Here is a 26,999-nt window from a genome sequence, read left to right as displayed (position 1 = left end):
GCGCACAGCTCCTGCCTTTCTTGGCAGGTTGCAGTAGGGGGGGTCAGGGGCCAGAGCTCCTCCCCTATGCCTATTCCTTATTGGGTGCTCCAGGGGGTCGTCATACTCTCTCCTAATCCTTCCTCTCTTCTCTCCCTTTCCAGATCCAGGGAGGGGGCAGCTCTTTTTATTCCTTCCCCTCCTGCCAGGATGGGGTTGGCTCCTCCCTCTCCACCTACAGAGCTTTGGGCTCTGAAGAGGGAGGAAAGAGCTTCAGCTGCTTCTGCAACAGCCCTGATTGGCTGTCTTTCAACCTCCTGGGAAGAGCAGCCAATCAGAAGGGTTATCCCAAAGGCCAGGCTGAATTTCCCAGGAATGCTGGAGAGTTTCTTGCATCATCTGGAAACTGGCTGTAACAGAGGCCAAAAGGCACGACCCCAGTGAGGGGAGGCAATGGGGAGCCAGCAGCACTGAGAGTGTCTCATGCCTGCGTTCCTGCTCCCTCCCCACTCCCTTGTGCACGAGGGATCAGGGCCCTCACGGTCTTCTGACCACCAGACTCCTTCCAGGGGATTCCCCCAAGTCCTGCAGGGCATCACAGGCTGCTCCTTTCGGCTGCTATGGCCCAGGTGCTCCCTTCTGCCCAGAAGAGATGGTCCCCCTCCAGCAAGGGGGCAGGGAGGTAGGGCAGAAGCTGTCTGGTCCGAGGACACACTGCAGCTGACAGCGAGCTAAACCAGCTGTATGGATGCTAGCTGTCTAGCAGGAGCCTCTGTCAATGCCCCCACAGCTCGCATTAGCACCTATCATAAGCCTACCTGGGCTGGGAAGGCTGTTCCCACTGAGTTTCCAGAAGCCACTGCTTGGGACACAGGCTGGCTGGACCCAGATCTGGGGGTGACCCCATTGAACTGGGGGAAACATAGCACTGGACTCCCACCACCCTGCACAAAGCTGTGGCAGGAAGTGGGTTACAGCCACCAGGGATCCCAGTGAGTCCCAGAGCACTGGCCTCTCCTCCCTCCACACAGTCCCTCCCAGAGCCAGGCCTCCGCATTCACAGACCCCAGGAGCCTCCTCCAAGGGTGCAGGCAGTTTATTAGATTCCAGCAGGTGCTCAGGGGTGGGGCGGCTCCTGGTCTCAGAGAAGGGTGCAGGAGAGATGAAGAGGGGGGCCTGCGTTCCCTGACACTGCAGAGACTGTAGTCCTGGAGCAATGGGATGGGAGGGCCATAGATCAGAGGACCGATAGATGGAAGGTAGGGAGGGGGCTGTGGCTCCCAGGTTGGCACCTCTCTCACCCCCTCGCTCGCTGCTGGGGCTCAGTGCAGGTCCGCAATGTGGAGATTCCCTCCCACGCCAGCCACAGCCACTACCCGCCCACCAGACGCTACTGCCACAGCCTGCACTGGTTTGTTGGGCAGCGGGATCTCGCCGAGCACCTGGGGATAAAGAGCACGAGGTGCATCTACTGCCCTGGCTCATGCCATCCAATCCCTGGCCTCCCCAAGCCCCGCCCCTCCATCCTTGGCTCATGCCACCGCATCCCTCCACCCCGCTCCCCTGGCTCATACTGGCTAAGACCCCCAAACATCCCCCCATTCTGTTCCTTGTCTCACATTGACTCCCAGTCCCCAAGAGGTAACCCTGCTCCCCTGGCTCTCACTGGTTTCCCCACAAGTGAGGAATATCTTTCCTCCCAAGCAGAGAAGTATCTGCCCCCAGCTCACCTGGTTAGTGCCAGCATGGATGGCACTGGCTCCACTGGTGCCGCTGCCCCCAGCCACCACCACGTCCTGGTCACAGAAGCGGGCTGCATAGAGGAACTGGCCCTGCATGGGGCCCCCAGGAAAGGGGAGGTTCTTTTGCAGCTGAGAGGTCCGCAGATCCCAGAGCTGAAGCGCATTGTGGGCCACCCAGGAGGCAGTAAGCACGTGGTTCCCCTGGAGGGTGGGGGGGGAAGGAGCCAGTTTTAGACGGGGGAAGTTACCTCTACTCTGGGGTATGCAGGAGCTGCAAAGATGAGGGAAAGGGCAGATGGGGTATTGGGGACAGGTGACTGGCCCCAGAGCTATTGGTTCAGGGTCAGTGCAGAAGCTCCAAGAAAAGGCAGCCCAGACCAGCCCTGTCCAGGATTCTGCATCCCTGTCCTACCGCCACCTTCCATATCTCACCCGGATGTCGAGGCCTGGGCCACAGATATGAGGCCCATTAATCACCCTCTGGGCCTCCTTAGTCATCCGCTTGTCCCAGATCTAGGCACAGATAAGATAAAGTTAACACTGGCCATATCCAGAACCCCTCCCCATTCACCAGAGGGAGGAGATGCTGCCCTCTCCCTTCCTCCTGCTACAATGCAGGGCCTCACCTTCACACAGTCATCCCAGCCACCTGTCAGGAACACATGGCGCTCCCCAGGGTGGAAGCGGAGGGCAAAGATTCGGCGAGAATGGCCACTGATTGGTGTCACGTCCCCAGTCATGAAGTCAGGAGCCTGCAGAATGTGGGACAGCTGTAGCGAGGGAAGCATACTCTGAATTAGGGCGTGAACAGAACCCATCTCTTAGAGTTGGGGTTCACATCCCCAACCCCAGGCATGGCTCTTCCCCAAGACAGCACACCCAATCCTTGCTGCCCACCCCTCCACACCATTCTCTGCCCCTCCCCCTGCCAAGCTGCCTGCCAGACCCGCCCCACTCGCCTGGTTGGTGTGGCTGTCATAGAGCCGAATGTGCCGGTCTTTGCCAGCTGTGGCATAGGTGCTGCCATCCATGCAGAAATCCATGGCATTGATCTCATTCTCCTTCTCTGGAGTGGGACAGACACAAGAGAGCCATGAGCAAGGCTTTTATCCCAGACACAAGGTCACCTGTGAGGATGGGATTCCCCCTGCACCACAGTGCCAGGGCTCCTGGGAGAAGAGACCCCTCGCAGCCTTCCCATAGGAAGAGACGGGAACGGCCATTAGCGGTGGGTATAATAAGCTAGGGAAGGCACTGCTGGACAATGGACCATGCTGCCCCCTTCCCTGAGAACTCTACCACCTCCTCCACTTCTCCCCCGCCCCTCACCAGGTCCCTCCTCTTGGAGACAGGGGAGTGAGGAGTGATGTGAAAAGCCCGAGGACTGCGGAGGGTTCACTGGGAGAAGACTGCTGGGGCCAGGGACTCAGCGAGGAGGCGAGACCTTCAAGGCGGAAGGAGCTGGGGCTTAGAGAGGATGCCAGCTGGACCCAGCCAAACTGTGGTGGCACTGGGTTTGGCATAGTGCTCGGGGGCCAGGGAACTGGAGGCTTGGTGGTGCTAGAGGGGGGTGTCTCCAGTCCAAGAGACCCCTCAGGGACTTTTTATGGGGGCACAGTGGCTTCAGAGCTCCGGTTTGTGGGGCTGGGACCTTGAGTAGAAGGGATGGAGCTGGCAGGCTTGCCTCCCCAAACCATGAATTCACTTCTGCCCATGGGAAAGGCCCAAACCTGGGGCACATGGTGAGCAAGGGGGGTAGTCTGAAGAAGTTGGCTGTGCCCACGAAAGCTCACAATACCATCTACATGTTTTGTCAGTCTTTAAAGTGCTACCAGACTATTTGGGGGTTTTTAAGTTTATCCTCTATAAACTAACTCGGCTACCCTCTGAACCTTCAGACACCTGTCACCGTCGTCAGCAGCTTCCCGGAATCCACACTATAGAGAGAGATGATGCCATCTGCCCCCACAGCCAGGAGCAGATTGGATCTCCCTGGGTGGTAGGCCAAGGCAGTGATCGCATGGCGCGAACGGTGTCCTGGGAAGAGAGACGAGGCCAGGGAACCTGTGGCCACATTCACAATCTGTGACCCAAGGGGAAATGGAAAATGGGATGGGTGATTCAATAGGAATGTTAGTGTGACCCTGTCCTGTTACCCTGAGTACCCCCATGGACCGCCCTGTTACTCTCCCCTCCCCTCATTAGCCATACCACCCTCCTTCCCCTCTCCCCTAACCCCTCAGGCTGCAGCTGCCCCCTCACTGCCCTGTTACCTTTCTTACCTTCCCTGTCCCTGTAAAGCCCCCTCATCCTCCTTCCTCAGCGACCCCCCTTCTCCAGACAACCCCCCAGTGACACCACCGGCCTGATACACCCCCCCGTCCTGTGCAGCCCTCTTATCCTCCTTCCACAGCGACACCCCTTCTCCACACAGCCCCCCCGGTGACACCGCCAGCCTGATAGACCTCCCCACCCCGTGCAGCCCCGTCGTCCTGCTTCCACAGCGACCCCCTCCGCCCCGCGCAGCCCCCTCGTCCTCCTTCCACAGCGACACCCCCCGCCGCCCCGCGCAGCCCCCTCGTCCTCCTTCCACAGCGACCCCCCCGCCGCCCCGCGCAGCCCCCTCGTCCTCCTTCCACAGCGACCCCCCCGCCCCGCGCAGCCCCCTCGTCCTCCTTCCTCAGCGACCCCCCCCGCCCCGCGCAGCCCCCTCGTCTTCCTTCCTCAGCGACCCCCCCCGCCCCGCGCAGCCCCCTCGTCCTCCTTCCACAGCGACCCCCCCGCCCCGCGCAGCCCCCTCGTCCTCCTTCCACAGCGACCCCCCCGCCGCCCCGCGCAGCCCCCTCGTCCTCCTTCCACAGCGACACCCCTTCTCCACACAGCCCCCCCGGTGACACCGCCAGCCTGATAGACCCCCCCGCCCCGTGCAGCCCCGTCGTCCTGCTTCCACAGCGACCCCCTCCGCCCCGCGCAGCCCCCTCGTCCTCCTTCCACAGCGACCCCCCCCGCCGCCCCGCGCAGCCCCCTCGTCCTCCTTCCACAGCGACCCCCCCGCCGCCCCGCGCAGCCCCCTCGTCCTCCTTCCACAGCGACCCCCCCCGCCGCCCCGCGCAGCCCCCTCGTCCTCCTTCGACAGCGACCCCCCCCGCCCCGCGCAGCCCCCTCGTCCTCCTTCCACAGCGACCCCCCCGCCGCCCCGCGCAGCCCCCTCGCCCTCCTTCCACAGCGACCCCCCCGCCGCCCCGCGCAGCCCCCTCGTCCTCCTTCGACAGCGACCCCCCCGCCGCCCCGCGCAGCCCCCTCGTCCTCCTTCCACAGCGACCCCCCCGCCTCCTTCCTCAGCGACCCCCCGCCCCGCGCAGCCCCCTCGTCCTCCTTCCACAGCGACCCCCCCCGCCGCCCCGCGCAGCCCCCCTCGTCCTCCTTCCACAGCGACCCCCCCCCGCCGCCCCGCGCAGCCCCCTCGTCCTCCTTCCACAGCGACCCCCCCCGCCGCCCCGCGCAGCCCCCTCGTCCTCCTTCCACAGCGACCCCCCCGCCGCCCCGCGCAGCCCCCTCGTCCTCCTTCCACAGCGACCCCCCCCGCCGCCCCGCGCAGCCCCCTCGTCCTCCTTCCACAGCGACCCCCCCCGCCGCCCCGCGCAGCCCCCTCGTCCTCCTTCCACAGCGACCCCCCCCCGCCCCGCGCAGCCCCCTCGTCCTCCTTCCACAGCGACCCCCCCGCCGCCCCGCGCAGCCCCCTCGTCCTCCTTCCTCAGCGACCCCCCCCGCCCCGCGCAGCCCCCTCGTCCTCCTTCCACAGCGACCCCCCCCGCCGCCCCGCGCAGCCCCCTCGTCCTCCTTCCACAGCGACCCCCCCCGCCGCCCCGTGCAGCCCCCTCGTCCTCTTTCCACAGCGACCCCCCCCGCCCCGCGCAGCCCCCCTCGTCCTCCTTCCACAGCGACCCCCCCGCCCCGCGCAGCCCCCTCGTCCTCCTTCCACAGCGACCCCCCCGCCACCCCGCGCAGCCCCCTCGTCCTCCTTCCACAGCGACCCCCCTGCCCCGCGCAGCCCCCCTCGTCCTCCTTCCACAGCGACCCCCCCGCCACCCCGCGCAGCCCCCTCGTCCTCCTTCCACAGCGACCCCCCTGCCCCGCGCAGCCCCCTCGTCCTCCTTCCACAGCGACCCCCCTGCCCCGCGCAGCCCCCTCGTCCTCCTTCCACAGCGACCCCCCCGCCGCCCCGCGCAGCCCCCTCGTCCTCTTTCCACAGCGACCCCCCCGCCCCGCGCAGCCCCCTCGTCCTCCTTCCACAGCGACCCCCCCGCCCCGCGCAGCCCCCTCGTCCTCCTTCCACAGCGACCCCCCCGCCACCCCGCGCAGCCCCCTCGTCCTCCTTCCACAGCGACCCCCCCGCCACCCCGCGCAGCCCCCTCGTCCTCCTTCCACAGCGACCCCCCTGCCCCGCGCAGCCCCCTCGTCCTCCTTCCACAGCGACCCCCCCGCCGCCCCGCGCAGCCCCCTCGTCCTCCTTCCACAGCGACCCCCCCGCCTCCTTCCTCAGCGCCCCCCCCGCCCCGCGCAGCCCCCTCGTCCTCCTTCCACAGCGACCCCCCCGCCTCCTTCCTCAGCGCCCCCCCGCCCCGCGCAGCCCCCTCGTCCTCCTTCCACAGCGACCCCCCCCGCCGCCCCGCGCAGCCCCCTCGTCCTCCTTCCACAGCGACCCCCCCGCCGCCCCGCGCAGCCCCCTCGTCCTCCTTCCACAGCGACCCCCCCCGCCGCCCCGCGCAGCCCCCTCGTCCTCCTTCCACAGCGACCCCCCCGCCGCCCCGGGCAGCCCCCTCGTCCTCCTTCCACAGCGACCCCCCCGCCGCCCCGCGCAGCCCCCTCGTCCTCCTTCCACAGCGACCCCCCCGCCGCCCCGCGCAGCCCCCTCGTCCTCCTTCCACAGCGACCCCCCCGCCTCCTTCCTCAGCGACCCCCCGCCCCGCGCAGCCCCCTCGTCCTCCTTCCACAGCGACCCCCCCCGCCGCCCCGCGCAGCCCCCTCGTCCTCCTTCCACAGCGACCCCCCCGCCGCCCCGCGCAGCCCCCTCGTCCTCCTTCCACAGCGACCCCCCCCGCCGCCCCGCGCAGCCCCCTCGTCCTCCTTCTACAGCGACCCCCCCCGCCGCCCCGCGCAGCCCCCTCGTGCTCCTTCCACAGCGACCCCCCCCGCCGCCCCGCGCAGCCCCCTCGTCCTCCTTCCACAGCGACCCCCCCGCCGCCCCGCGCAGCCCCCTCGTCCTCCTTCCACAGCGACCCCCCCGCCGCCCCGCGCAGCCCCCTCGTCCTCCTTCCACAGCGACCCCCCCCGCCGCCCCGCGCAGCCCCCTCGTCCTCCTTCCACAGCGACCCCCCCGCCGCCCCGCGCAGCCCCCTCGTCCTCCTTCCACAGCGACCCCCCCGCCGCCCCGCGCAGCCCCCTCGTCCTCCTTCCACAGCGACCCCCCCGCCGCCCCGCGCAGCCCCCTCGTCCTCCTTCCACAGCGACCCCCCCGCCGCCCCGCGCAGCCCCCTCGTCCTCCTTCCACAGCGACCCCCCCGGCGCCCCGCGCAGCCCCCTCGTCCTCCTTCCACAGCGACCCCCCCCGCCGCCCCGCGCAGCCCCCTCGTCCTCTTTCCACAGCGACCCCCCCGCCCCGCGCAGCCCCCTCGTCCTCCTTCCACAGCGACCCCCCCGCCCCGCGCAGCCCCCTCGTCCTCCTTCCACAGCGACCCCCCCGCCACCCCGCGCAGCCCCCTCGTCCTCCTTCCACAGCGACCCCCCCGCCACCCCGCGCAGCCCCCTCGTCCTCCTTCCACAGCGACCCCCCCTGCCCCGCGCAGCCCCCTCTTCCTCCTTCCACAGCGACCCCCCCCCGCCCCGCGCAGCCCCCTCGTCCTCCTTCCTCAGCGACCCCCCCGCCCCGCGCAGCCCCCTCGTCCTCCTTCCACAGCGACCCCCCCCGCCCCGCGCAGCCCCCTCGTCCTCCTTCCTCAGCGACCCCCCCCCGCCCCGCGCAGCCCCCTCGTCCTCCTTCCTCAGCGACCCCCCCCCGCCCCGCGCAGCCCCCTCGTCCTCCTTCCACAGCGACCCCCCCGCCGCCCCGCGCAGCCCCCTCGTCCTCCTTCCACAGCGACCCCCCCGCCGCCCCGCGCAGCCCCCTCGTCCTCCTTCCACAGCGACCCCCCCCGCCGCCCCGCGCAGCCCCCTCGTCCTCCTTCCACAGCGACCCCCCCGCCGCCCCGCGCAGCCCCCTCGTCCTCCTTCCACAGCGACCCCCCCCGCCGCCCCGCGCAGCCCCCTCGTCCTCCTTCCACAGCGACCCCCCCGCCGCCCCGCGCAGCCCCCTCGTCCTCCTTCCACAGCGACCCCCCCGCCGCCCCGCGCAGCCCCCTCGTCCTCCTTCCACAGCGACCCCCCCCGCCCCGCGCAGCCCCCTCGTCCTCCTTCCACAGCGACCCCCCCGCCCCGCGCAGCCCCCTCGTCCTCCTTCCTCAGCGACCCCCCCCGCCCCGCGCAGCCCCCTCGTCCTCCTTCCTCAGCGACCCCCCGCCGCCCCGCACAGCCCCCTCGTCCTCCTTCCTCAGCGACCCCCCCGCCGCCCCGCGCAGCCCCCTCGTCCTCCTTCCACGGCGACCCCCCCGCCGCCCCGCGCAGCCCCCTCGTCCTCCTTCCACGGCGACCCCCCCGCCGCCCCGCGCAGCCCCCTCGTCCTCCTTCCACGGCGACCCCCCCGCCGCCCCGCGCAGCCCCCTCGTCCTCCTTCCACGGCGACCCCCCCGCCGCCCCGCGCAGCCCCCTCGTCCTCCTTCCACGGCGACCCCCCCCGCCGCCCCGCGCAGCCCCCTCGTCCTCCTTCCACGGCGACCCCCCCGCCGCCCCGCGCAGCCCCCTCGTCCTCCTTCCACGGCGACCCCCCCGCCGCCCCGCGCAGCCCCCTCGTCCTCCTTCCACGGCGACCCCCCCCCCGCCCCGCGCAGCCCCCTCGTCCTCCTTCCACGGCGACCCCCCCCCGCCCCGCGCAGCCCCCTCGTCCTCCTTCCACGGCGACCCCCCCGCCGCCCCGCGCAGCCCCCTCGTCCTCCTTCCACGGCGACCCCCCCGCCGCCCCGCGCAGCCCCCTCGTCCTCCTTCCACGGCGACCCCCCCCGCCCCGCGCAGCCCCCTCGTCCTCCTTCCACGGCGACCCCCCCCGCCCCGCGCAGCCCCCTCGTCCTCCTTCCACGGCGACCCCCCCCCCGCCCCGCGCAGCCCCCTCGTCCTCCTTCCACGGCGACCCCCCCCCGCCCCGCGCAGCCCCCTCGTCCTCCTTCCACGGCGACCCCCCCGCCGCCCCGCGCAGCCCCCTCGTCCTCCTTCCACGGCGACCCCCCCGCCGCCCCGCGCAGCCCCCTCGTCCTCCTTCCACGGCGATCCCCCCCGCCGCCCCGCGCAGCCCCCTCGTCCTCCTTCCACAGCGACCCCCCCCGCCCCGCGCAGCCCCCTCGTCCTCCTTCCTCAGCGACCCCCCCCGCCCCGCGCAGCCCCCTCGTCCTCCTTCCACAGCGACCCCCCCGCCGCCCCGCGCAGCCCCCTCGTCCTCCTTCCACGGCGACCCCCCCGCCCCGCGCAGCCCCCTCGTCCTCCTTCCACGGCGACCCCCCCCCGCCCCGCGCAGCCCCCTCGTCCTCCTTCCACAGCGACCCCCCCCGCCCCGCGCAGCCCCCTCGTCCTCCTTCCACAGCGACCCCCCCCCGCCCCGCGCAGCCCCTTCGTCCTCCTTCCACAGCGACCCCCCCGCCCCGCGCAGCCCCCTCGTCCTCCTTCCACAGCGACCTCTCCGCCCCGCGCAGCCCCCTCGTCCTCCTTCCTCAGCGACCCCCCCCGCCCCGCGCAGCCCCCTCGTCCTCCTTCCTCAGCGACCCCCCCCGCCCCGCGCAGCCCCCTCGTCCTCCTTCCACAGCGACCCCCCCGCCGCCCCCTCGTCCTCCTTCCTCAGCGACCCCCCCGCCCCGCGCAGCCCCCTCGTCCTCCTTCCACAGCGACCCCCCCCGCCGCCCCGCGCAGCCCCCTCGTCCTCCTTCCTCAGCGACCCCCCCGCCCCGCGCAGCCCCCTCTTCCTCCTTCCACAGCGACCCCCCCGCCGCCCCGCGCAGCCCCTTCGTCCTCCTTCCACAGCGACCCCCCCGCCGCCCCCTCGTCCTCCTTCCTCAGCGACCCCCCCGCCCCGCGCAGCCCCCTCGTCCTCCTTCCACAGCGACCCCCCCCGCCCCGCGCAGCCCCCTCGCAGGACACCGCCAGCCTGACACGCCCCTGCCCTGCGGGCAGCCCCGCCCCCGGTACCTGCACGGCCCCGTTGCCGAAGCCGGCGGCCAGGCGCGCCCCGCCCGGCGCGAAGCGGAGGCTGTAGATCCCGTGCGCGTCCCGGCTCAGCGGCACCTGCTGGCGGAGACGGAGCCGCGCGGGGCCCCGGGCCCCCTCCTCGCGCTCCCCGCCGCGCGCCTCCAGCAGCGCCCGCTCCAGCCGCCGCCGCGCCATGGCCGGGCGCCGCCGGGGGGTCCAGGGGGCGGGGGGTTGTTGGGGGCGGTTTCCGGGGGACGGAGCAATGGGGGAGCGGTTGGGGGGGCGGTTACCGGGACCGATGGTTGGGGGCGGTTGGGAGCGGTTTCCGGGGGGACGGAGCGGTTATGGGGGGCGGTTGGGAGCAGTTGGCGGGGGGGGGCGGTTTTTAGGGGGCGGATGGGAGCAGTTGGCGGGGGGGCGGTTACCGGGGGAGACGGTTGGGGGCAGTTTCCGGGGTGGGCGGTAGGGAGCAGTTGGCGGGGGGGGGCGGTTACCGGGGGAGACGGTTGGGGGCAGTTTCCGGGGGGGGCGGTTTTGAGGGGGCGGTTGGGAGCAGTTGGCGGGGGGAGGGGGGGTTACCAGAGAGACAGCCAGGCCCCCCCGGCTTTTTTTTCGCTTCCGCCGGCTCCCGGGCTTGACTCAAACTGTCGCTATGGCAACCCTGGCCGCAACAGCTGCTATTGGTCTAGAACCCCTGCGCCCTTCCCAGTCCCCCCCGTCGTGTGACGACAGAGCGATTGCGGCCCGTGGATTGGCCCATCCCCCACGTATATGGTCCCGCGGCTCCTGATTGGTCGGAAAGCGAAAGCGGCGCGGCCATTGGCTCGATGGAAAAGAGGCCGCAAGTCACTCGGCAACCAGCCCGAGAGCCTGTGTAGGGGGTCAGAGGTCTCAGGGATGCCCGCGGGGACGCGCCCTGCTGGCGGGAGGCGGTGCGGCTGCTGCCCAGAGGCCGCTGTGCTGCCAGGTGCGACCCCGCCCCCCCGCACATCCCCCCCCCCCCAGGCCCCTGCCAGGGCTCCCGCCCGCCCAGCCCCGCTAACGCCGTTACTAGCAGGGCACGGGCAGGGCCGGGCACACCGCACACAACGTCCCTTCCCCCGCCCCGCTCCTCTCCTCTAGCCAGCGCCCAGCCCCGCTAACGCCGTTACTAGCAGGGCACGGGCAGGGCCGGGCACACCGCACACAACGTCCCTTCCCCCGCCCCGCTCCTCTCCTCTAGCCAGCGCCCAGCCCCGCTAACGCCGTTACTAGCAGGGCACGGGCAGGGCCGGGCACACAGCACACAACGTCCCTTCTCCCGCCCCGCTCCTCTCCTCTAGCCAGCGCCCAGCCCCGCTAACGCCGTTACTAGCAGGGCACGGGCAGGGCCGGGCACACAGCACACAACGTCCCTTCTCCCGCCCCGCTCCTCTCCTCTAGCCAGCGCCCAGCCCCGCTAACGCCGTTACTAGCAGGGCACGGGCAGGGCCGGGCTCACCGCACACAACGTCCCTTCTCCCGCCCCGCTCCTCTCCTCTAGCCAGCGCCCAGCCCCGCTAACGCCGTTACTAGCAGGGCACGGGTAGGTCCGGGCACACCGCACACAACGTCCCTTCTCCCGCCCCGCTCCTCTCCTCTAGCCAGCGCCCAGCCCCGCTAACGCCGTTACTAGCAGGGCACGGGCAGGGCCGGGCACACCGCACACAACGTCCCTTCTCCCGCCCCGCTCCTCTCCTCTAGCCAGCGCCCAGCCCCGCTAACGCCGTTACTAGCAGGGCACGGGCAGGGCCGGGCACACCGCACACAACGTCCCTTCTCCCGCCCCGCTCCTCTCCTCTAGCCAGCGTCCAGCCCCGCTAACGCCGTTACTAGCAGGGCACGGGCAGGGCCGGGCACACCGCACACAACGTCCCTTCTCCCGCCCCGCTCCTCTCCTCTAGCCAGCGCCCAGCCCCGCTAACGCCGTTACTAGCAGGGCACAGGCAGGGCCGGGCACACCGCACACAACGTCCCTTCTCCCGCCCCGCTCCTCTCCTCTAGCCAGCGCCAAGCCCCGGTAACGCCTTTACTAGCAGGGCACGGGCAGGGCCGGGCACACCGCACACAACGTCCCTTCTCCCGCCCCGCTCCTCTCCTCTAGCCAGCGCCCAGCCCCGCTAACGCCGTTACTAGCAGGGCACGGGCAGGGCCGGGCACACCGCACACAACGTCCCTTCCCCCGCCCCGCTCCTCTCCTCTAGCCGGCGCCCAGCCCCGCTAACGCCGTTACTAGCAGGGCTCGGGCAGGGCCGGGCACACCGCACACAACGTCCCTTCTCCCGCCCCGCTCCTCTCCTCTAGCCAGCGCCCAGCCCCGCTAACGCCGTTACTAGCAGGGCACGGGCAGGGCCGGGCACACCCCACACAACGTCCCTTCCCCCGCCCCGCTCCTCTCCTCTAGCCAGCGCCCAGCCCCGCTAACGCCGTTACTAGCAGGGCACGGGCAGGGCCGGGCACACAGCACACAACGTCCCTTCTCCCGCCCCGCTCCTCTCCTCTAGCCAGCGTCCAGCCCCGCTAACGCCGTTACTAGCAGGGCAGGGCCGGGCCGGGCACACCGCACACAACGTCCCTTCTCCCGCCCCGCTCCTCTCCTCTAGCCAGCGCCCAGCCCCGCTAACGCCGTTACTAGCAGGGCACGGGCAGGGCCGGGCACACCGCACACAACGTCCCTTCTCCCGCCCCGCTCCTCTCCTCTAGCCAGCGCCCAGCCCCGCTAACGCCGTTACTAGCAGGGCACGGGCAGGGCCGGGCACACCGCACACAACGTCCCTTCTCCCGCCCCGCTCCTCTCCTCTAGCCAGCGTCCAGCCCCGCTAACGCCGTTACTAGCAGGGCACGGGCAGGGCCGGGCACACCGCACACAACGTCCCTTCTCCCGCCCCGCTCCTCTCCTCTAGCCAGCGCCCAGCCCCGCTAACGCCGTTACTAGCAGGGCACGGGCAGGGCCGGGGACACCGCACACAACGTCCCTTCTCCCGCCCCGCTCCTCTCCTCTAGCCAGCGCCCAGCCCCGCTAACGCCGTTACTAGCAGGGCACGGGCAGGGCCGGGCACACCGCACACAACGTCCCTTCTCCCGCCCCGCTCCTCTCCTCTAGCCAGCGCCCAGCCCCGCTAACGCCGTTACTAGCAGGGCACGGGCAGGGCCGGGCACACCGCACACAACGTCCCTTCTCCCGCCCCGCTCCTCTCCTCTAGCCAGCGCCCAGCCCCGCTAACGCCGTTACTAGCAGGGCACGGGCAGGGCCGGGCACACCGCACACAACGTCCCTTCCCCCGCCCCGCTCCTCTCCTCTAGCCAGCGCCCAGCCCCGCTAACGCCGTTACTAGCAGGGCACGGGCAGGGCCGGGCACACCGCACACAACGTCCCTTCTCCCGCCCCGCTCCTCTCCTCTAGCCAGCGCCCAGCCCCGCTAACGCCGTTACTAGCGGGGCACGGGCAGGGCCGGGCACGCCGCACACAACGTCCCTTCTCCCGCCCCGCTCCTCTCCTCTAGCCAGCGCCCAGCCCCGCTAACACCGTTACTAGCGGGGCACGGGCAGGGCCGGGCACACCCCACACAACGTCCCTTCTCCCGCCCCGCTCCTCTCCTCTAGCCAGCGCCCAGCCCCGCTAACGCCGTTACTAGCGGGGCACGGGCAGGGCCGGGCACGCCGCACACAACGTCCCTTCTCCCGCCCCGCTCCTCTCCTCTAGCCAGCGCCCAGCCCCGCTAACGCCGTTACTAGCAGGGCACGGGCAGGGCCGGGCACACCGCACACAACGTCCCTTCTCCCGCCCCGCTCCTCTCCTCTAGCCAGCGCCCAGCCCCGCTAACGCCGTTACTAGCGGGGCACGGGCAGGGCCAGGCTCACCGCACACAACGTCCCTTCTCCCGCCCCGCTCCTCTCCTCTAGCCAGCGCCCAGCCCCGCTAACGCCGTTACTAGCAGGGCACGGGCAGGGCCGGGCACACCGCACACAACGTCCCTTCTCCCGCCCCGCTCCTCTCCTCTAGCCAGCGCCCAGCCCCGCTAACGCCGTTACTAGCGGGGCACGGGCAGGGCCGGGCTCACCGCACACAACGTCCCTTCTCCCGCCCCGCTCCTCTCCTCTAGCCAGCGCCCAGCCCCGCTAACGCCGTTACTAGCAGGGCACGGGTAGGTCCGGGCACACCGCACACAACGTCCCTTCTCCCGCCCCGCTCCTCTCCTCTAGCCAGCGCCCAGCCCCGCTAACGCCGTTACTAGCAGGGCACGGGCAGGGCCGGGCACACCGCACACAACGTCCCTTCTCCCGCCCCGCTCCTCTCCTCTAGCCAGCGCCCAGCCCCGCTAACGCCGTTACTAGCGGGGCACGGGCAGGGCCGGGCACACCGCACACAACGTCCCTTCTCCCGCCCCGCTCCTCTCCTCTAGCCAGCGCCCAGCCCCGCTAACGCCGTTACTAGCGGGGCACGGGCAGGGCCGGGCACACCGCACACAACGTCCCTTCCCCCGCCCCGCTCCTCTCCTCTAGCCAGCGCCCAGCCCCCGCTAACGCCGTTACTAGCAGGGCACGGGCAGGGCCGGGCACACCGCACACAACGTCCCTTCTCCCGCCCCGCTCCTCTCCTCTAGCCAGCGCCCAGCCCCGCTAACGCCGTTACTAGCAGGGCACGGGCAGGGCCGGGCACACCGCACACAACGTCCCTTCTCCCGCCCCGCTCCTCTCCTCTAGCCAGCGCCCAGCCCCGCTAATGCCGTTACTAGCAGGGCACGGGTAGGGCCGGGCACACCGCACACAACGTCCCTTCTCCCGCCCCGCTCCTCTCCTCTAGCCAGCGCCCAGCCCCGCTAACGCCGTTACTAGCAGGGCACGGGCAGAGCCGGGCACACCGCACACAACGTTCCTTCTCCCGCCCCGCTCCTCTCCTCTAGCCGGCGCCCAGCCCCGCTAACGCCGTTACTAGCAGGGCACGGGCAGGGCCGGGCACACCGCACACAACGTTCCTTCTCCCGCCCCGCTCCTCTCCTCTAGCCGGCGCCCAGCCCCGCTAACGCCGTTACTAGCAGGGCAGGGCCGGGCCGGGCACACCGCACACAACGTCCCTTCTCCCGCCCCGCTCCTCTCCTCTAGCCAGCGCCCAGCCCCGCTAACGCCGTTACTAGCAGGGCACGGGCAGGGCCGGGCACACCGCACACAACGTCCCTTCTCCCGCCCCGCTCCTCTCCTCTAGCCAGCGCCCAGCCCCGGTAACGCCGTTACTAGCAGGGCACGGGCAGGGCCGGGCACACCGCACACAACGTCCCTTCTCCCGCCCCGCTCCTCTCCTCTAGCAAGCGCCCAGCCCCGCTAACGCCGTTACTAGCGGGGCACGGGCAGGGCCGGGCACACCGCACACAACGTCCCTTCTCCCGCCCCGCTCCTCTCCTCTAGCCAGCGCCCAGCCCCGCTAACGCCGTTACTAGCAGGGCAAGGGCAGGGCCGGGCACACCGCACACAACGTCCCTTCTCCCGCCCCGCTCCTCTCCTCTAGCCAGCGCCCAGCCCCGCTAACGCCGTTACTAGCGGGGCACGGGCAGAGCCGGGCACACCCCACACAACGTCCCTTCTCCCGCCCCGCTCCTCTCCTCTAGCCAGCGCCCAGCCCCAGTAACGCCGTTACTAGCAGGGCACAGGCAGGGCCGGGCACACCGCACACAACGTCCCTTCCCCCGCCCCGCTCCTCTCCTCTAGCCAGCGCCCAGCCCCGCTAACGCCGTTACTAGCAGGGCACGGGCAGGGCCGGGCACACCGCACACAACGTCCCTTCTCCCGCCCCGCTCCTCTCCTCTAGCCAGCGCCCAGCCCCGCTAACGCCGTTACTAGCAGGGCACGGGCAGGGCCGGGCACACCGCACACAACGTCCCTTCTCCCGCCCCGCTCCTCTCCTCTAGCCGGCGCCCAGCCCCGCTAACGCCGTTACTAGCAGGGCACGGGCAGGGCCGGGCACACCGCACACAACGTCCCTTCTCCCGCCCCGCTCCTCTCCTCTAGCCAGCGCCCAGCCCCGCTAACGCCGTGACTAGCAGGGCACGGGCAGGGCCGGGCACACCGCACACAACGTCCCTTCTCCCGCCCCGCTCCTCTCCTCTAGCCAGCGTCCAGCCCCGCTAACGCCGTTACTAGCAGGGCACGGGCAGGGCCGGGGACACCGCACACAACGTCCCTTCTCCCGCCCCGCTCCTCTCCTCTAGCCAGCGCCCAGCCCCGCTAACGCCGTTACTAGCAGGGCTCGGGCAGGGCCGGGCACACCGCACACAACGTCCCTTCTCCCGCCCCGCTCCTCTCCGCTAGCCAGCGTCCAGCCCCGCTAACGCCGTTACTAGCAGGGCACGGGCAGGGCCGGGCACACCGCACACAACGTCCCTTCCCCCGCCCCGCTCCTCTCCTCTAGCCAGCGCCCAGCCCCGCTAACGCCGTTACTAGCAGGGCACGGGCAGGGCCGGGCACACCGCACACAACGTCCCTTCTCCCGCCCCGCTCCTCTCCTCTAGCCAGCGCCCAGCCCCGCTAACGCCGTTACTAGCAGGGCACGGGCAGGGCCGGGCACACCGCACACAACGTCCCTTCCCCCGCCCCGCTCCTCTTCTCTAGCCAGCGCCCAGCCCCGCTAGCGCCGTTACTAGCAGGGCACGGGCAGGGCCGGGCACACCGCACACAACGTCCCTTCTCCCGCCCCGCTCCTCTCCTCTAGCCAGCGCCCAGCCCCGGTAACGCCGTTACTAGCAGGGCACGGGCAGGGCCGGGCACACCGCACACAACGTCCCTTCTCCCGCCCCGCTCCTCTCCTCTAGCCAGCACCCAGCCCCGCTAACGCCGTTACTAGCAGGGCTCGGGCAGGGCCGGGCACACCGCACACAACGTCCCTTCTCCCGCCCCGCTCCTCTCCTCTAGCCAGCGCCCAGCCCCGCTAACGCCGTTACTAGCAGGGCACGGGCAGGGCCGGGCACACCGCACACAACGTCCCTTCTCCCGCCCCGCTCCTCTCCTCTAGCCAGCGCCCAGCCCCGGTAACGCCGTTACTAGCAGGGCGCGGGCAGGGCCGGGCACACCGCACACAACGTCCCTTCTCCCGCCCCGCTCCTCTCCTCTAGCCAGCGCCCAGCCCCGCTAATGCCGTTACTAGCGGGGCACGGGCAGGGCCGGGCACGCCGCACACAACGTCCCTTCTCCCGTCCCGCTCCTCTCGCCAGCGCCCAGCCCCGCTAACGCCGTTACTAGCAGGGCACGGGCAGGGCCGGGCACGCCGCACACAATGTCCCTTCTCCCGCCCCGCTCCTCTCCTCCAGCCAGCGCCCAGCCCCGCTAACGCCGTTACTAGCGGGGCACGGGCAGGGCCGGGCATGCCGCACACAACGTCCCTTCTCCCGCCCCGCTCCTCTCCTCTAGCCAGCGCCCAGCCCCGCTAACGCCGTTACTAGCAGGGCACGGGCAGGGCCGGGCACACCGCACACAACGTCCCTTCCCCCGCCCCGCTCCTCTCCTCTAGCCAGCGCCCAGCCCCGGTAATGCCGTTACTAGCAGGGCACGGGCAGGGCCGGGCACACCGCACACAACGTCCCTTCTCCCGCCCCGCTCCTCTCCTCTAGCCAGCGCCCAGCCCCGCTAACGTCGTTACTAGCAGGGCACGGGTAGGGCCGGGCACACCGCACCCAACGTCCCTTCTCCCGCCCCGCTCCTCTCCTCTAGCCAGCGCCCAGCCCCGCTAACGCCGTTACTAGCAGGGCACGGGCAGGGCCGGGCACACCGCACACAACATCCCTTCTCCCGCCCCGCTCCTCTCCTCTAGCCAGCGCCAAGCCCCGGTAATGCCGTTACTAGCAGGGCACGGGCAGGGAAAGCGGCTGATTTTTCGGAAAAACTGGCCGGTCTAGACACAGCCAGAGTGTTTCTGAGCTAGTCAATGCTACAGGCAAAGGGGAAGGAATGAAAATCCTCAAACCCAAACCCCAGATACTATAGAACATTGGGGTCCATTTGGAAAGGGCTTGATAAGAAGACAGAGAATGTCCTAATACTACTAATTAAGTCTCCCGTAGGGCCACACCTTGAATGCTGTATGCCATTTGGGTCTCCTTCCGCAAAAAGAGATATTAGAATTGCAAAAACTACAGAGAAGGACTCCAAAAACCGTCAGGACTATAGAACAGCTTCCAGATGAAGTGAGTAAAAAGACTGCGAGTGTGCAAACTGGAGTTGACAGCTGGGGAGGGAGAATATGAGAGAGGTCCATAAAACCAGGACTGGTGCAGAGAAAGTCAATGTAGAAATGTTTACTTGTTCCTATAACACAAGAACTAGGGGTTGCTCACTGAAATGAATAGGCAGCATGTTTAAAGCCAACAGAAGGCAGCATTTCTTCAACTCACGGGCAGGTATCTTGTGGAACTCACTGTCCCAATGCTGTGAAGGCCAAAAGTATAACTAAGTTGAGAAAAGAGCTGGAGAAGATCCTGGAGCTCAGGGCCACCAATGGCTATTGGGCAGGGGTATGCCCTAGTCTCTGACTGGCTGGGGATGGCCCTTAAGTTGTTTATTCTGTTCATTCCCTCTGAAGTATCTGGCACTGGCCAATCAGAAACATGTTCTGACCCACCCAGGCTGCTCCAATAGCAGATGCCTATAGGGAGGTGCCTATAGTTATAAACAATGGCCTGGCTTGCCCTGTTTGACTCAACATCACACACACACACACACACACACACACACACACACCCCCACCCCCAGCTCATGATGCCTTGTGGGAAGGGGCATGAACTACAGCAGGGAACTGATAGGAAAAAAGAGGTCAAATAAAACAAAGGCACTAAGAGATACCCCCATGACAGGGCCAAGAAAGGCAGAGGCTGCTGAAGCCAGAAAGCAGGCTAAGGAGACTGCAGAGAGGCTGGCAAGCCCACCCCCACATGAGTCTTGGTGTGAACTACTCAGGGACTTTGGCTCTACAGAACATGGCACACTGCTCCCTGCTTTGTGCTCCAGCCAGCACAGAGACCCATTCACTCCAGCTCAAAGCACCCTCCCACCAGTCACTGCCCAAAAGGATGAGCCAGGTCCCAACCCAAGCTGGCCAGATGCTGGGGCTCACTGCAGAATCTTGGGCCCCAGGCCTGGGACCTGCAGCCCAGCACAGTGGAATGGCTCAGCTGCTCCAGCATAAAGGGGAGCTCACGCTGGGCCTTGTTTGAGGGAGAGTAGGGAGGTAGTGGGAGCCACAAAGACAAAAGCCTCCCTTCCAGACCTAGTTCCATCCCATTCAGCTGAGCTGGCCACATCATCTCCTTGAAGCTTTCCCCTATCCTGCCCATGCCCCCACCACAGTACTGGATTCAGCGGTGAGCTCTGGTTTGTGCCTCTCAATCATTTTGAGAGCACTGTTGAAAAGCCAGCCTGACTTTGACAAGGCCAGTCACTGTCCTGCCAGGGAGGGATGCAGGAGGCTGCAGAGGATGAGTCCAAGGCTGGGGGCGGGGGGAGGCACAGATCTCTTTTATTGAGTCTCCTGTGGCAGGGGGTTGGAATACCCCAGGTTGGGCACATGGCCTCAAAGTGTCAGAGACCAGGTTCCAGAGGAGTGCTCCCAGAAAAGGGCAGGTCGCCCCCCACCACCCGCCGCTGGAGCAGGCATGAGGGACTCAGCCTTGGCTGGGACATTGCCCAGAAGTCAGACTCCCAGGAGGGCAGCTCGGGACTGTGGTTTTCACAGGCCCAACCTGCCACTGCTGCCATCAGGGTCTGCGATTAAGCAATCTGCTGCACCAGCGCTCCTCTCTCACCTGCCCTATTGTCGCTGGCCCAAAGTGCCCACAGCAGGGCAGATTTAATCCCTTTCCTTGAGGTTCCCATCAGCCCCATGCTCCTGCCTCCTGCCCCAAGTTCCTCCACCTTACACCAGGGCAAGGTCTGTAACAAATGCCACACCATGGAGCAGCACAAGAGCCCAAATCCCTTGGCCTGCCCAGCTGCCCTTCATACTTTGGTGTCCACCGGGCCATGGAGCAGGGTTCTGAGCTGCTCAGGGGCTCAAACCAGCCTCAAGAAGGGTGGTAGGAGTCCTCCCTGCAGCCCCCATCCAAGGTTTATTTGTAGGTCCAGCAAGCAGTGGCCCAGCCCTGGCCTTTGCACAATTCCTTGTGTTTGAGGAAGCAGTTCTGCACACGGAACTTGCGCCCACAGTCCTCGCAGGAGTACAGGTTCCCATCATGGGTCTTCATGTGCTCTGTCAGATGGTGCTTCAGCTTGAACTTCTTGTTGCAGACAGAGCAGCCGAAGGGGCGCAGGCTGAAGGTCAGCATGATGTGCCGGTCTCGCTTGGGCTTGACAGCAAAGCGCTTGCCGCACAGACAACCAAACTTCTTCCCATCAGGGGCTGCCACAATTTTGACAGGTGCGTGCACCACCTGGCCATGTACCGCGTGGGCAATGATCTCGTTGCCATGTAGGTCCACTGGCTTCCAGGAGCTCTGGGGGAAGCTGGCCTCATCTGAGGAGAGGGGCTGGGCCTTAATGGTGAAGCCAGGGGTGGGGATGGAGGAGGCGGCACCTGTGGTTGCAGCAGGGATTATGTAGCTGACTTCACTGCTTGGCTGGAAGTCTGCTTGGCACAGACCCCGCACCTCAGCCATGGCCAATGCCCGCTCCTGTGCCAATGACTTGAGAAAGCTGGCCTCCCCGGCTGCACTCAGGCCTCCTCCCAGCGCAGCCCCTGCAGCCTCATCTGGGTCAAAGCGCTCCTGTTTGATGTAGAAGATCTTGGGGTGATCGCGGGGGGCATGAAAGGGGCCGTCCAGCTCCCCAGAAGATGGCCCTTTGGAGCCGCCTCTGCCACCAACCTCTCCATCTTCCTCCAGGACAATCTTCACTGCCTTGTCCACAGAGCCACTAAAAATCCGGGCCTGGTGCTCGTGCTCCTCCTCCTCCTCCTCCTCCTCCTCTTCCTCCTCCTGGGACACCCGGATCTTCATCACCTCATTGTCAGGGCAGCCGGGTGCTGCCCGGCCTGACGATACCCCGCCATGGCCAGGCCCCTCTGAGCTTCCACCCACCGGCTCTCCATCATCCTTCACAGCAAAATAATTGCTGCTACTGGGGGACTGGTTCTCACTTGCCCTGCTGGACCAGGGCCGGCAGGGGCCCCCCTCCAGCTCCTTCAGGATCTCCGAGCACTGGTCCACCACCTGCCACATCTGCAGTCCACTAGCCACCAGCAGGTGGCTGGGCAGCGCTTCCATCAGGAGCTTGAGGCGGCCGGAGTAGATGAGCTGCAGTAAGTTCTCGAAGGCGTCAGGCTCGATGACGCTGGGCAGCACGATGCAGTTGGTGTCATTGAGGAGTAGCTTGTCATGGAAGTAGGGCGAGGAGGCGGCCAGGACACTCTTGTGAGCCTGGAAGACCCGGCCCTGCACGTGGATGGAAATGTCGCAGAACTTGCCCTCCAAGCGGTGCTTGTTGAGAGATTCCAGCAGCACAGCCGCGTAATGGGGGAACTCGATCTGGATGCTGCGGGTCTCGGGCTCCATGGCACCGCCTGCCCAGGGCGGGCACCTGCAATGGCAGAGACAGGGAGTAAAGGGAACCCCCCCTGCGATGCTGCTGCCCCTGGGAGAGAGGGAAATGTTCACTACCCCTTGTGGTAAGAGAACTCCCATTCCCACAACAGCGAGGCAGGTGCAGGGCCAGCCCCACTGGAGGGGAGACTGGTGTAGAAGTTGTGTTCCCAGGACTACAGCCCTCCCACCCCCGCCAGGGATCCCAGGGATTTGGACAGAGGGAGAATGAGGGACTTCACAGCCCAGGCTCCTGGAAGTAGGAACCTGTACCCCCCAGCATACAGCAGCTACCCCATGGCAGCACCTCTTGGAAACTGCTCCCACCTCTGCCCCCACCCAGCCCAGCCCCAGTGCCCCCTTCCCGGCCCTGCCCTACAGCGCCCCGCCCATCCCCAGTACCCCCTGCCCTGTCCCCCAGTGCCCCGCCCATCCCCAGTGCCCCCTGCCCCCCCAGTGCCCCGCCCATCCCCAGCGCCCCCACCCATCCCCAGTGCCCCCTGCCCTGTCCCCCAGTGCCCCGCCCATCCCCAGCAACTCGCCCATCCCCGCAGTGCCCCCTGCCCTGCCCCGCAGCGCCCCGCCCATCCCCAGCAATCCGCCCTGTCCTGCCCCACAGCACCCCGCCCATCCCCAGCGCCCCCTGCCCTGCCCCACAGCGCCCCCGCCCATCCACAGCACCCCGCCCCACAGCACCCCGCCCATCCACAGCACCCCCTACCCCACAGCGCCCCCGCCCTGCCCCACAGCACCCCGCCCATCCCCAGTGCCCCCTACCCTGTCCCCCAGTGCCCCGCCCATCCCCAGTGCCCCCTACCCTGTCCCCCAGTGCCCCGCCCATCCCCAGTGCCCCCTGCCCTGTCCCCCAGTGCCCCGCCCATCCCCAGCACCCCCTGCCCTGCCCCACAGCGCCCCCGCCCATCCCCAGTGCCCCCTGCCCTGCCCCACAGCGCCCCGCCCATCCACAGCGCCCCCTGCCCTGCCCCCCAGTGCCCCGCCCATCCCCAGCAACCCGCCCTGTCCTGCCCCACAGCGCCCCGCCCATCCCCCGCGCGCGGGCCGGATCCAGGGCTCACCTGCGGGCCGCGCGCAGCAGGGCGAGTCCCAGCGGCCCGGGCTCAGCGAGCTCGAGCCCCGGGAAACCCCGCCCCCTCCGCCCGGGCCGACCGAAATGGAGCCCAGGAAACCCCGCCCTCTGCCCCTGGTCCCCCGGGCAACCAGGGAAGGACACGCCACCGGGGGGCCATCAACCAACCAAAAGCGACCGCTGCCCCCGCCCTGCAGCACGTAGCCAATCGCTGGCGGGACCGTGGCCACGCGCCGCCCCGAGCCTGTCCCACAGGCGGGCCAACCAGCGCTCAGCCCCCGGGACACGCCCACGCCGGCTAGCACAACCCCCTGGGAGCCGGGGCGCCTGATCTCCAGTCAGCCAATCCGAGGACAGCGCCCCGCAGCCCGCGTCCGATTGGTGGACAGATCTGTCTTCCCGCCCCCTTCCGTTTCGCATTCCAATTGGCCACGGGAGCGTCCTGTGCTTGACTGGCAGGGCTGGGCGACGTTGCGACCCAACCCCGCCCCCCCGCGTCCCCGCCACTTGCCGGGCGCCCCACGCGGGACCCCCACGCAGGAGCCTCCCCGCCCCCACGGGCCGTGCCCTGGGCCCCACGCGGAACCCCCACGCAGGAGCCTCCCCGCCCCCACGGGCCGTGCCCTGGGCCCCACGCGGAACCCCCACGCAGGAGCCTCCCCGCCCCCACGGGCCGTGCCCTGGGCCCCACGCGGGACCCCCACGCAGGAGCCTCCCCGCCCCGACGGGCCGTGCCCTGGGCCCCACGCGGGACCCCCACGCAGGAGCCTCCCCGCCCCCACGGGCCGTGCCCTGGGCCCCACGCGGAACCCCCACGCAGGAGCCTCCCCGCCCGCACGGGCCGTGCCCTGGGCCCCACGCGGGACCCCCACGCAGGAGCCTCCCCGCCCCGACGGGCCGTGCCCTGGGCCCCACGCGGGACCCCCACGCAGGAGCCTCCCCGCCCCGACGGGCCGTGCCCTGGGCCCCACGCGGAACCCTCCCACACGCTGCCCTGCGCCCCACAGAAGCCTCCAGGGCCCCACACGGGACCCCCACACACAGTGCCCTGTGGCCCCACGCAGGAGCCTTCCCGCCCCGACGGGCCGTGCCCTGGGCCCCACGCGGGACCCTCCCACACGCTGCCCTGCGCCCCACAGAAGCCTCCAGGGCCCCACACGGGACCCCCACACACGGTGCCCTGTGGCCCCACGCAGGAGCCTCCCCGCCCCGACGGGCCGTGCCCTGGGCCCCACGCGGGACCCCCACGCAGGAGCCTCCCCGCCCCCACGGGCCGTGCCCTGGGCCCCACGCGGGACCCCCACGCAGGAGCCTCCCCGCCCCGACGGGCCGTGCCCTGGGCCCCACGCGGGACCCCCACGCAGGAGCCTCCCCGCCCCCACGGGCCGTGCCCTGGGCCCCACGCGGGACCCCCACGCAGGAGCCTCCCCGCCCCCACGGGCCGTGCCCTGGGCCCCACGCGGGACCCCCACGCAGGAGCCTCCCCGCCCCCACGGGCCGTGCCCTGGGCCCCACGCGGGACCCCCACGCAGGAGCCTCCCCGCCCCCACGGGCCGTGCCCTGGGCCCCACGCGGAACCCTCCCACACGCTGCCCTGCGCCCCACAGAAGCCTCCAGGGCCCCACACAGGACCCCCACACATGGTGCCCTGTGGCCCCACATGGGACCTCCACACACGATGTCTTGTGGCCCCTCGCAGGAGCCTCCAGGGCCCCACATGGGACCCCCACACACGGTGCCCTGTGGCCCCATGCAGGAGCCTTCCCGCCCCCACGGGCTGTGCCCTGGGCCCCACGTGGGACCCCCACACACACTACCCTGCGCCCCACACAGGAGCCTCCTGGGCCCCACGCAGAACCCCCACACACGGTGCCCTGTGGCCCCACGCAGGAGCCTCCCTGGCCCCCACGGGCCATGCCCTGGGGCTTCAGGCCAAGGTGGCATAAAAGAACAATCGCTGTTTATTAAACGTTTCTCCGTTGGCACCACACACTCCAGAAAAATGAGAAAAAATAAAATCGACATAAAATAAAACGGAGAGCGAGACGCCCAGGTGGTCCGACACAGCGTCAGGGCGGGCGCTCGTGACCTGAACTCCCTTCCCAAGGGGATATGTACAGAGAATGAGGTCCAGAGAGGTCTATATACAGTACAAATCCAGTGGTAATTACAGCGCCCAGCCTGGGGGCGATGTGGCCAGGGGAGGTAGGGAAGGGTAGAGGAAATTTCACATATGTACAAACTTTTATATAATAATAATAATTAATACGTATAAATATCATGGCGCCACCCGAGTCGCCGCTGTCTGGGGGTGGGGGAGGACAGGGAGAGTCCTTACAAAAGAAATACGGACTGAGGTGCAGGAGGGGGCAAGGGAGGGCTGGTTAATGGCGAGTCTGAAATAGAGACACAAACAGCAAAGAAACACCCAGTACAATCACTGCGCTGACCACATTCACCCAGCAGCTCAGACCATAGCACAACGGTGAATAGCCACAAGAGTCCCCTCCAGTTCTCCGTGCTCAGGTGGGGGGGGTCGCTCCCCCGCCCCGGTGCCCTGCACGCGCTGGCGGGTGGGCAGAGAAATGGCTTCTTCATTATTTTGTTGGTTGTTTCCCCCCCAACAACCCCAGCCTGGGGGGACAGGGGGTCTGAGAACAGGGAGAAGGAAAGAAAGAAAGAAAGAAAGAAAAGGCCCCTCCCTCATTGCCCTCCCCAGAAAAAAACCAATCAATGTCTAGATAATCATCATTTCCAAAGACAGAGGGGGGGTGCAGGACACGGGGATGGGGCTGAGCAGGCAAAGCCCTTTATGAGAGTATAGAGAGCGCAGAGAGCAGTGGGAGAGGAAGGTGGGATCCCACCACTGGGACCAGCTGAGAGATGGGGAGAGATCCCCAATGCTGACACCAGGCAGGACTGGCAGAGGCCATGGCAAACCTTAGGCCTGAGCCTAGCCAGGAAGGACAGAAGGGGTGGTCTTTCCCTCGGCCAGGGCAGGGCTGTGGGGAGCGAGGATGGTATGTGATGGGTGGGGCAGGGCTAGTACTTGCTATTCCACAAGTCTTCGACCCTGACCCAAATCCCATGCTGGAGGGAAGAGAGAAATACTGGAACAAAGAGCTATGAGCCCTCGCCCCCTGAGAATCCCTCCTGCCAGGCACAGAGCCCCCCCCTACAGCAAAATGGGGAGAGCTTTGCCTCCAGCTGCCACCAGTCTCTGCTGCCCCTTGAGTTTCCAACCCTCCAGGCTTGTCCTGGAGTCTCCGGGTATTAAAGATTATGTCATGTGACGAAACCTCCAGGAATGCGGCCAACCAACCAAAATGAGCCCTTCAGCTGCCCCCGTGGGCAGGCTGGAGGGGTTTCCCTGCCCCCCAGGCAAGGAGGGACAATGCAATAAAATGGCTGCCAGGGCGAGACCACTCCTGAGAAATAGGGAGGGGGAAGAGGTATTGTCCCCATTTCCTTCAAGGGGAGGCGGAGGTCCATGGCACAGGAGAGAGGAAGTCAGACCTGCTCCCCCTGGGAGGGGAGAGAAGGTGCATGGGAGGAGGGGTGTAAGATTGTCATCTGTGTTCTGCTATAAAACACCCTGAAGTTGAGTTCAAAGCATCATACTGTCCCCGAAGAACAGGGCAGGTGTGTGGGGGAGGGCCGGGGAGGGCTGGTTCGAAGGGGCGCTGGTGCAAGGGGAGGGGGCAAAAGGGTGCCCCCCCGTGCAGGTCTATTTGTTTGGGAGGGCCTCTGTCCCTGCCAGCGTCTCTGCTGCTCCCGCCGAGCTGCGGGCTGGGGGGGCCCCCCCATCTCCCCAGGACCGCGTCTGGCGGGGGCGGCGGCTAGTGCTCAGCAGCGGTGTTGCGGAACTCTCCATTTTCCGTGATCTGGAGTCGCGGGGGCGGAGGCGGTGGCTGGGCGGGTAGGATCCCGTTCCATGGCTGGGCCAGGGCGCCGCTCAAACGCGGGTTTGTTGTACCCACGGCGGAAAGCTGCCTCTCCTGCAACACAGACCCACAGAGCAAAGGCTTATTTATTAACGTTACGCGGGCTCAGCCACTCAAACTGCAACCCCGTTCACTAGCCCCCCAGAGAGCAACCCCTGCCCCAATGCCTACCCCCATCGCAGCAGCTCAGCCCATGGGGCCACGGTGGGCCAGAAGCCCCAGCACCAACCCAGGAACAGGAGGAGTTCACCTGAGAGTTTGCCACTTTTTTCATAGGAGGAGAGGCTGGCCCCAGGTTTCTTCTGGCCTGGCCGTTCATGGGGAGCATGTTCACTAACTGTTCCCCAGG

The 26,999-nt window shown here is 68.4% G+C and overlaps 3 protein-coding genes across 12 annotated transcripts in view; all 3 read right to left on the bottom strand.

Annotated features, from left to right (window-relative positions):
* Nucleotides 1-253: 253 nt before the first annotated feature.
* On the bottom strand, nucleotides 254-10,392 carry LOC102450510 (THO complex subunit 6 homolog). 3 transcript variants are annotated; one of them, XM_075915667.1, is made up of 7 exons: nucleotides 10,047-10,390; nucleotides 3,624-3,804; nucleotides 2,681-2,787; nucleotides 2,348-2,491; nucleotides 2,154-2,234; nucleotides 1,710-1,922; nucleotides 254-389 (listed from the first exon to the last, which is right to left on the bottom strand). In XM_075915667.1, the coding sequence occupies exons 1-7, from the start codon at nucleotides 10,239-10,241 to the stop codon at nucleotides 375-377; spliced, it is 936 nt and encodes a 311-aa protein (XP_075771782.1). In that variant the 5' UTR covers nucleotides 10,242-10,390; the 3' UTR covers nucleotides 254-374. The 3 variants fall into 3 exon arrangements, with proteins under 3 accessions (XP_075771782.1, XP_075771779.1, XP_075771780.1); XM_075915664.1 differs by lacking the exon at nucleotides 254-389 and adding an exon at nucleotides 951-1,187 and having other exon boundaries at nucleotides 10,047-10,392; XM_075915665.1 differs by lacking the exon at nucleotides 254-389 and adding an exon at nucleotides 1,061-1,421 and having other exon boundaries at nucleotides 10,047-10,387.
* Nucleotides 10,393-18,330: 7,938 nt separating this feature from the next.
* On the bottom strand, nucleotides 18,331-21,592 carry ZBTB9 (zinc finger and BTB domain containing 9). Its single transcript, XM_006139673.4, has one exon. The coding sequence runs from the start codon at nucleotides 21,590-21,592 to the stop codon at nucleotides 20,153-20,155; it is 1,440 nt and encodes a 479-aa protein (XP_006139735.4). The 3' UTR covers nucleotides 18,331-20,152.
* Nucleotides 21,593-24,649: 3,057 nt separating this feature from the next.
* SYNGAP1 (synaptic Ras GTPase activating protein 1) overlaps nucleotides 24,650-26,999 on the bottom strand; it is a 114,219-nt gene continuing 111,869 nt past the window's right edge. For 7 of the 8 annotated variants that reach the window (XM_075915656.1, XM_075915655.1, XM_075915660.1 and 4 more), the window contains one exon: nucleotides 24,650-26,704. In XM_075915656.1, the coding sequence (XP_075771771.1) occupies nucleotides 26,546-26,704 (159 nt within the window). In that variant the 3' untranslated portion in view covers nucleotides 24,650-26,545. The remainder of the gene's footprint in view (nucleotides 26,705-26,999) is intronic. The other variant, XR_012898971.1, reaches the window with a different exon arrangement.

Source organism: Pelodiscus sinensis, unplaced genomic scaffold (genome assembly GCF_049634645.1).
Source record: "Pelodiscus sinensis isolate JC-2024 unplaced genomic scaffold, ASM4963464v1 ctg134, whole genome shotgun sequence".
Taxonomy (NCBI): domain Eukaryota; kingdom Metazoa; phylum Chordata; order Testudines; family Trionychidae; genus Pelodiscus; species Pelodiscus sinensis.
Note: the sequence above shows the minus strand (reverse complement) of the source record. Positions and strands in the feature narration are given on the sequence as shown.

Excerpts from the sequence above, each read along its gene's own strand:
- LOC102450510 (XM_075915664.1), bottom strand. The coding sequence starts at position 10,241 with ATGGCGCGGCGGCGGCTGGAGCGGGCGCTGCTGGAGGCGCGCGGCGGG. Across the intron at positions 2,492-2,680 it reads ATGACAGCCACACCAACCAG|CTGTCCCACATTCTGCAGGC; the intron begins GCGAGTGGGGCG and ends CCCTCGCTACAG. Across the intron at positions 1,188-1,709 it reads TCCATGCTGGCACTAACCAG|GACTACAGTCTCTGCAGTGT; the intron begins GTGAGCTGGGGG and ends CCATTGCTCCAG.
- ZBTB9 (XM_006139673.4), bottom strand. The coding sequence starts at position 21,592 with ATGGAGCCCGAGACCCGCAGCATCCAGATCGAGTTCCCCCATTACGCG.